Source organism: Fulmarus glacialis, unplaced genomic scaffold, assembly GCF_000690835.1.
Source record: "Fulmarus glacialis isolate BGI_N327 unplaced genomic scaffold, ASM69083v1 scaffold19042, whole genome shotgun sequence".
NCBI classification, from domain to species: domain Eukaryota; kingdom Metazoa; phylum Chordata; class Aves; order Procellariiformes; family Procellariidae; genus Fulmarus; species Fulmarus glacialis.
In genome coordinates, this window is record NW_009198661.1 from 1 (window position 1) to 9,302 (window position 9,302).

The window sequence follows — 9,302 nt, forward strand, 5'->3', positions numbered from 1 at the left end:
AACGACTGCGTGGGTTGCTTGGTGGAGCTGATGGGACACGATGCCTTCCAGGTCAAGGTAGGTCCTGAGCCTGCTGCTGAGACACGAGTTCACGTGGGGGTCCCTTGCGGTGCAGAAGCAATTATCACTCACAGCGTGGGAGGGCAGGCAGTGCTGTAAGGCATTGCTGGTGCTCTGGCTCACCTCTGCTCACCAGCCTGCCAGTAGCAGGCACGCAGCTTTCTCTGTGAAGAACATCTTAGTTCATTCTTCTTCCTTTAGAAGTTGCCTCCTTTTGGTTTGATCCCTGGTGTCCTTGTTGAGGTGGGTTTTTCCTGTTGTTTTTTTTAAAAGGAATTGTCACTCTGCACCCTCATGAAGTTTGTTGAATTGGAGGCACAATATCCATTGATCAAAGTAGAGTGGAAGGGGAGTTTAACTTTTCCTCGTGAACTTCTTAAGGTAAGCTGCAGAACTGAAAAGTTCCTCCTGTCAGTTACCCGATGGCATGCACGATCTCATCTGCTCATCTTCTCCAGGACTAAAATTTCAAGCTAGGAGGGTTTCAGTGGGAAGGGAGAGGGGTGTTCTAGAGAGACCCCCGAGACCTAGAGCTTCTGTCCCTGGTGAGGTGACACCTGCAAGTGTGGGAGCAGCTGCCTTGTACAGGTTCGAGCTGGATTCCTGAGTGTTTATGAGGTGCCAGTTCTGGGGTGGTTTTTTGGAGTCCCTGGCCTCACTTGCAAGGATCGGGAGATGAGAGGGAAGGTACTGCCCCTGGTTCAGCCACCGTGTCATTTCTAAATTACATTGTCTTTGATAGAAGGGGCCCATCTTGGAGGTCAGGAGGGCTTGTCAGAATGGCTTGTGAACGTTGCTCTGGGGCAAGCAGCACACAGCCACGCAAGCTGCCTTTCAGAAAGACAGGAGGGTGCCCTCAGCCATCACAGCTTGCTGTCTGCTCCCATACTGTAAGAGGCTGACTTGTTGCTTTCCTTTACAAACCTTTTGCTAGGTAGTTGTTGATGGCTTACTTCCCTTAAATGAGGACGCTTCACTCCTGATCTCTCGCTTTCAAGAATATATGGAGTATGATGACATTCGGTACTTTGTCATAAAGGCGGTCACTGAGAGTATTGGACAAGTCATGCAGAAGACAAAAGAGGTAACAAATGGTTATTGTTGAGGTGGGTCTGGATAAACTGCTCTGAAACGTGTATCTTGTGCGTGAAGCAGGGAGGGACTAAGTGGTATATGGAGAGACTTTGGAAGCAAGAGAAATGAGTGCTCACTTGAAGGCATTGATTTTTTTTTTTTTTCTTTTTTTTTTTCCTTGCTCACAATGAATGCAAATTATGCTAAGACCATCTTCAGTCTGAAATTGGAAGTAGTTCAAGACACTGTTGTTCTTGCAAAACCTGGTCTGGGCTCTAGCTTCTGTTTTACCCAAATCTCTGCAGCTCAGGTGGCACAGGCAGAACTTTCAATTTTATTCTCTCTCTGGTGCAGAAGAAGAGTCTGTTTTCTTTAATTGGATCCACCAGTTTTCTTAAACCAGAATTAGTTCAGAGATAGGTTTTGTGTTAGGCAAACAAGTAATACTCCAGGACGAGGCACCAATAGAGAATATACCAGTATGTAGTTCAGCCATCAGCATTTTTCCTTTCCTTTTTCTTTCCTAAATATATTCAGTGCTTGGGAAATAGGCCAATATTGAAGTCCAGCATCTTACCATCTGTTGTGGAACTTGCTTCGTGTTTGATTATATGCTTTTTTCTCAGAGGCCGCTGCCATTTTACCAGCAGAACGTATTTTCCCTCATTTCGCCCATTAACATGCCGAACAAAGAGTGTGACATGGTCAAATTTATGGTGAAGCAAGGTTAGTAAGCTCCCCATGATGAACTGTGTATGAAAAGGAAGATCAGGTTTAAGATTTTTATTGTGTAAAGACTCTATTATTGTTTGCTAATGAAAAATGTCTGCTTCTGTGATCACGTGATTCTAAACAGTAATACAAAATCCACATTCCTCAGTCTGCAGTGGGGTCTGTCATGGCCTTGTGTCAAGACAAGGACTTCAGCCCAAATTTTTAGGGTATCAAAGGACTAAAAAAGAGTCATCTTAATTTTTTAAACATCCATTTCAAGTTCAACATCTGTTTTCCCTTTCTTCTTAGATAACTGGGAGGAATTGAAAGTGTCAAAGCTGCAGGTAATTGTTCATTTGGTGCTTCAGAGTTGAAATTTTATCTACTTAAAATGGAGCCTTATCTACACCAGTGTGTTTAACTCACTGCTTGCAATTCTGTTTTAAGGCACACAAGCAGGCGTTTGAAAAAATGTGGCTCAGTTTTTTGAAGCACAAGGTGGGTGTCACTTCTGCCACTGGTCTGCATTGCTTTCCAACTGCTAATTGTTAGAGGCTGTGACTGTCCGTGCATGGAGCTCCTGGTAGGACCTCAGTACGCTTTTAGAGTCAGATGAGAACAGCCCAGTCACCATTTCTGTTGGACTGTTCTCCTGCCAAGAAACATGGTCTGCTGCTTCTCCTTACTCTCAGCCTTTTGTTCCTGCCTTAACCAAGTCTGCCTGTAAGGAACGATCTGCAGCATAACAGCCTCTGTTCGCAAGTTGAAGGTTCCCAAACCTTTTTGCTGGTGACTTTCCCCTCTGAGCTGTGATGACACTTTTAGTTGTGAGCACCTGCTTCTCTGAATTAACTTAGTTGTCAGGTGTCACTTGTAAACTCTCCCGTTTGGGAACTGTTGCTGCAAGCCGTTCTGTATTGTCCTGGCCCATTCCCCTTTGCTTGTGCGTTGCCTTTTTGAGCTTTGAGGTAGCTGTTGCTTTCCAAGTTCTCCCTGCAATGATTGTTTTGTCCTTCACAGCTACCCGCTGGCCTTTACAAAAAAGTTCTTGTCATTTTGCATGACTCCATCCTGCCTTACATGAATGAGCCCACTCTCATGATAGACTTCTTGACAGTGGCCTATGGCATAGGTGAGTGAAAACAGGCTTTTTGTCCTTTGTGAGGCTCTGCAGCATGGTATGTGTGGACTTGGAAGGGCTGCTGGATCCAACGCCATGGCCTGGGTGATGAAATAGTTGTACTTTTGGCTGGGATGAAGCTAAGGAACTAGCGTGAACTCTCTTGTCCCTGCAAGTGAGATGTTTTTACCTGTGTTTGTCAGTTGTTACTCCTTGTATGTAAGGAAGATCATATTTAAGGCTTTGGGAAGAGTAGAATACTGGAGTGATTTCTTTTAAATATAGAGTTCAGCCAGCAATGCTGATATCTGGCCTGCATCTGGACACAGGACGCACAGATTCCTACGGAAATGTTGTTTCTGAGGAGATCTTTGCCTCCTCAGTGAGGCTTTCTTGGGGAATTAGAGCAGCATGTTTGTGTCTCTCAGTCCTTCAGAGCCTATTCTCCTAAACTACAGCTTAATCTTTGTAAGTAACTTATGAGCCGGAGGATGGTTTTAGATGAAATTGTGTTACCTTACAGCCATCATGCTGGCTCTAATTTCAGGCACTCTTAGTTTTGTGTTCCTTGTGGGAAAGTTTTATAATAGAAACAAGTTGAAGCTGATATTTATTTTCTTGTTTTGTTCATACCTCCCTGCTTTCTTACAGGTGGAGCAATCAGTCTTCTAGCCTTAAATGGATTATTTATTCTGATTCATCAGCATAATCTGTAAGTGAAAAGAGCATCTTGTTTAAAGGAACAAGGGGTTTTGCATTTATACCTTTATAGAAAGGAACTGAAATGGATTCTATACATCTTCAGGTTTTAAAATTCCCCCATGAGAAAGCCAAACTCTGCACAAGAGGCTCAGCTGTTTGGATGCTGAGCTCTTTTGATAGTCTGACCTTTTTTTCAGCTGAGCCTAAATATCCTCTTCTCCAGACTGTGGTTGCTCAGCGCTTGAAGATGGATTTCCATTGATCTGATTACATAGTGAAGCCGTAGTCTTTGGTATGCCTTTCACTGGATCCTGTACCATTTGCAGTCAATGGACATAGCTTCACATCCTGAAAATGGCTGGGCACTGCAGGAGCCATAAGTTCACCTTACAGCTTGTTTTCAAGTGTGGCTGTGGAGAGAAGCCTAAGAAAGCTAAACAGAGCATAGCAGTGGTCTGGGGTAGTCTATAATGAAAGCACAGAAACATTTAGACACAGCGTAGTCCCACTGTACATCACTAATGGATGTTGTCTTTTTCCTTTTTTTAACAGGGAATATCCTGACTTTTACAAAAAGCTGTACAGTCTTTTAGACCCTTCTATATATCACGTGAAGTACCGAGCCCGCTTTTTCCATTTGGCTGATCTGTTTTTGTCTTCATCGTAAGTAGCATCTTTATTATGTGTGTTCACGTATTTTCTTCCTGCTTTTCCGTTGACCAGAGACTGTTCTTGAACAGTCCCCCACATGTCTGGATAAAATGTGTTCAGTGTGCCTACTGGATTAGAGTAATTTTTGTCGAGAAAACTGAATGCAAGAGTGTTATTGTAGTGTTGTGTAATTTTTCACGTGCTATTTTTGATGATTTGCCACACAGCCATCTAGTTTCGGAAAGTAAAAATGCAGTGAGTTATCTGAGTTTGATCTGCAAGTGATTATGGATCTGTATTCCACTTTGGCTGAAAGTGGTGATTTTTCTGTCTTTATGAACATGGAAAAGTAACATTTGCACATTTTTTAGAGATCGTTAAGCTGTTGATAAATTGATGACCTTTTGCAGACATATAACATTGAAATATATTTGACAGTCTGTCTTGATGCTGTCGATTCATTGTACACAGGGAAGAAACTAGCTAAGCAGCTGGTCATATAGTTGCCATCATAGGTTATAAAATAAACCAAGAGTAACACTTTACAGTTCAGCACTAGGCACTTAATATCAAGCCCCTTGTATTCATAGTGTACTTTGGAGAGAGTAACAAGATCTGACAGATGGTGTCCTGTGGGGTGGCTTTGCGGAGCCTTGCAGGTGTAGCTGAAGGCTGAGTGGCTGAAAATTGTCATCTTTCATCCCGGCTTTTCTGACCTGAAGAAAGTGCCTAGATGAGCTGATTGCTCTTAGAAATTTGCATTTTTACCATAAAAAGAGAACCGTCCTGCACATTTACATTACAGCAGCTTTATGTTCCCATTAACAGCTGCACTGCTTACTTTAGTCCTGGAAGTATTATGTAAATTTAACACCATGGCCTGTGTATTAATTAAACCCACAAAATGACATTAGAAGAATATAATTAAGGTTGCCTGGCCAAGCACTCAGAAGTTTATAAAATGACTGAATAAAGACTGCCATGTGAATGCCTGTGTACAAGAGCTCTGCTTGGCTATGGCGAGTGCCTGGAGTGGTGCCATGCATCTGGATTGAATCACAGAGTGATTTGAGATTATTCATGCATTGAATGGAAATGCCCCCAGATTTGTTTCAGAGCGTGCACGAGACCCTATATCACTGCTTGAAACCAGGATTCTTACAGCTTCTCTTTACTCCATAGCCCAAAAAATCTGAAGAGCCCCACTGATCTTTAACCTGACATGCTGCTTGGATTGATGAGACTGCTGGCTCATTTTCTAGGACTTTTACATGCTGGTTTCTTCTGTCTCCTTCCCAACAGTCACTTGCCGGCGTACCTGGTGGCAGCATTTATAAAGCGCCTCTCCCGGCTGGCCCTCACTGCTCCTCCCGAGGCTCTACTCATGGTCATTCCCTTCATCTGTAATCTCTTTCGGAGGCACCCCGCATGCAAAGTGCTAGTACACAGACCTAATGGGCCAGAAGGTAAGAGGGAAGGTGGGCAGGGGAGTTTTGTGTTATGCCTTTAGGCATCATAAAGAGCAGGATTCCTGTGGAGGAGGAGGGGAGATCCCTGCCCCAGTTCTGAGGTTTAGAAGGATCCCTCTGTCCCTTGAGTTTGTAGAAAGCCAGCAGGCTGCTCCTGCAAGTTCTCTTGACTGCGAAGAGCCATTTGCATTGCTCCTCTCTGACCTTAGGCCTCACAGCTGGCTCCCCTGCCTTTGTGATTCCCTGGGAGAAGGCTGATTTGAGCCTAACACACTGACCCAGGCTGCTTACAAATGCTAAAGGGCTGGCGGGGAGCTGTACCAGACATGGGGCTTGTCTTGTTCACTTCAAGAAATGAGAAGAAAATGAATGCGGAAACCCAGAGACCTCTTCGATTTCCGTCTGTAGTGGTTTTGTGTAGATGGCCCCACTGGGGCCTCAGCAGTCTCCTGGGTTTTTCATCTCTCTGTGATTTAACTGATCAGTGTTGAACATCACCAGTGACCGTTCAAAGTTGCCTGAGATGCCCTTTGCATCAGACTATTCCAGTTCTTCGTGCCCTACTTCCTGTGCTCTTTAAAAGCAATATGATTCTGTAGTGCTGCAAACAGTGACTCTTGGGTTGTGCTGGGATGCGTCAGCTTGTTCCTGGACCCTAAACGTCTTGAGAAGGGGCAACTCTGGCTGTAGCACTGCTCTGGGTCTCTGTGTTCCCTTTGGGGTTATGTACGTCACGCAGAAGGTGTTAGCTCTGTATCTCTGTTTCCTTAGATATGTCAGAAGATCCATATATTATGGAGGAGGAGGAGCCATCTGAAAGCAGGGCTTTGGAGAGCTCTCTCTGGGAAATTCAGGTATGTCAGCTAAAAAGGAACATCTGTGTCTGGTATGGGCTTCTTCCACCCTTGCCACTTCCTTGACACATGTTGGCAGCGGGCAGTCCCATTTACAAGAACCTGCTGACGTAAGTCTTGCAAATGAGATGAGTTTCTGGCTGATCATTTATTCTGCATCCTTTTCTGTCCTAGCATAAGAGGCAAAGGATTCCACACACTGGAGAAATCGTACATGCTAATTAATAGGTGACTTGTGAGCACGCATCTGACTGTGCAGCTGAAAAGCGTGCAGTTAACAGCTGAAACAGGCTAAATAGCTGCAAACGTAGGAGGCTTTTTATTTGCTTTGGAGGGGAGAGAAAAACTTGCTGAGCACTGATGGAAATTAATTTAGTACAGCTAGGTCATCCTGTAGAAATGTGTTTAAAAATACTAGAGAAGATTGTAACGTTCACAAACTTGCCTCTGCCAGAATTTGGTGTTCACTGAAGATCTGACCAACAAAGGAGCTACCTGTGTGGGAATCCAGATGGATGTGTGTTACCCTGCACTCATTAGACCACCTCCTATTTGTCTTGCTTTTGCAGTCGCTACAAAATCATTATCACCCAGATGTGGCCAAGGCAGCTGCTATCCTGAACCAGTCACTGTCTGAAATAGAGGATGACATATCAGGGCTCCTGGAGCTCTCAGCTTATGAGGTAGCGTTGCTGTGCCTTTGTGAATGATTGGAACCGGAGGAAAGGAGACTGGTTCCTGGCCGCAATAGCTGTGTCCTGTTCATCAACCTTGCTGATGGGGAGGGAGTTAGTCTGACTTTTGGTTACCCAGAGCCAGGGAAAATGGGAAAATTTCTGTTAAATAACGGAGCATGAGGTAGCAGTGGTGACAGGGATGGCTTTTATATAAAAGGTTTATTGCTGGGTCTTTTAAAACGTTAGAGTGAGCAGTGGTATCAGCCACGGTGAAGAGCTTGTACTGAGTTTTGCCAATATCTTCTGGTTTTTTCTTTGTAGCTTTTTGATAAAGAAGTAAAGAAAAAGGCTGTTGATGTGCCCCTGGAGTTTGAGCAAGTACGAGGTTTGTTTGGGAAGAAAAATGATATTTTTGCAGAGCACTTCACTTTAGATTGATATGATCTCTTATAAACACATCCGCACAGCTGACTGATCTTAGGGACATGCACAAAGCTCACGCGTTGTGCTTGTCAGTTCTGCCTTTGAAGTATCTCCATGTGATGTGAGCTGGACTGCTTGAGAAGAGTGCAGCCTTCTTCAGTGACCTTTGCCGCTACCCGTGGATGGACTTTCCTTTGTTGCTCCTTGTTTCTCATGCTTGCGTGTTGCTGCCTGATATTTGGGAGGGATTTTCCATCAGAGCAAATTTTTCTGGACTTGTTCATTGCTGGGATTCGAGCCCTTTTCTCCAAAGCTGCTGGTGCTGGCTGTGATCAGTGATTGCATCAACAAACCATTTGCTGCCATTTGAAGGAACTGAGGGGAAGTGCGGTCTCTGACTACTGCTCTTATTTTTTGGATGTGTTACTTTTATACTAGAGCTGATAACCTATTTGTAGCAGTGACTTCAGTACATAGCTGTAAACACCTGATGATAGTCTAATTATATTTTTTATATACACTTTTGAACTCATGTCTTCAGAGGGATGTTTAGCTTCTATGTACTCGTCTACCACTCACGTTTGAGGCATTGAAGCTCAGGTTTGTCAAAAACAACTCATAGCTGATGCTCAGTAATTCCATCTATGAAGTGTTGCTGATGTTCCTCCATGTACATCCATCTCATGCTGTAAGGTTGCTTAACTCAAAATGCTCATGAGCTTTGGAAATGAGCTTAATCCTGGTGACTGCTGTAGCTAGGGAGGCCAACTGGTGTGTAGTGGGAGTTACGTCTAATCCTTGATACTTGCTTCAGAATGATAAGCAGCTTAATGTAACTTTGCTTGCAGCCTGCAAGCGTTGTAGGAGCTCTGGCCAGTGTGTATCCAGGTGCTAATCAAGCTTTAACTAGTCCACTAATACTAGGTGGCTTTGTTAATTTGGTTTTTTCATATAGTTGCAGAAGTCATGCAGAAATTCCTTCTTTTTTTTCCCCCCAAGGTTTTAAGTTTGAGATGAACTGCTCATTAAGAACACAGATAAACAGACTTGTCTGCCAGAAATTAGGTTTCTTGACCTCTATTTTTTTGACTCTATTTTTCTCCTCCACAAAATACGATTTCAAAATATGCAAGCAGTGTTAAAATCTAATGAGACAATAAGTTGTTGAAAATAATTACGAAAAAAAGTCCTGAGTGAGTTTAAGTCAAGGAAAACTGCAGCTGTCTTGGAGATACAAAGTGTTATGTTTTCTTCATCTAGTTTTCTTCATGCTTTCCAAACAATGGACATGTCCTCAGAGTATATAGCTCTACCTCTTCTTTTTTCCTGATGCTTTTGAATTCAGGTGGGGTGTTTTTCAGGATTGAATTTTTTTTTTCTTTAAAAAAAAAAAAAGTCATCTCAGTCTCTGTTCTCTGGTGAAAAAGCAATCCTGTCTCCTCCCTGGCCAGCCTGCTTTTCTTTTTTCTTTGACTTCTGGTATCTGTGGTAGGAAGGCAGAATGGCTGAGATGATAACTTACAACTTGAGAGACTTCAGTTCAAGTTCACCCAAGCCT

The 9,302-nt window shown here is 43.5% G+C and overlaps 1 protein-coding gene across 1 annotated transcript; it reads left to right on the forward strand.

The window, feature by feature from the left end:
* Nucleotides 1-6: 6 nt before the first annotated feature.
* NOC4L (nucleolar complex associated 4 homolog (S. cerevisiae)) lies at nt 7-8,033 on the forward strand (the record flags this gene model as incomplete). Its single annotated transcript, XM_009572997.1, has 13 exons — nt 7-57; nt 334-441; nt 995-1,144; nt 1,761-1,860; nt 2,158-2,192; nt 2,296-2,346; nt 2,869-2,980; nt 3,620-3,680; nt 4,223-4,333; nt 5,624-5,787; nt 6,562-6,644; nt 7,214-7,327; nt 7,643-8,033. Coding segments are annotated over 13 exons (1,257 nt in total), but the record flags the coding sequence as incomplete, so codon positions are not given.
* Between the last annotated feature and the right edge of the window lie 1,269 nt (nt 8,034-9,302).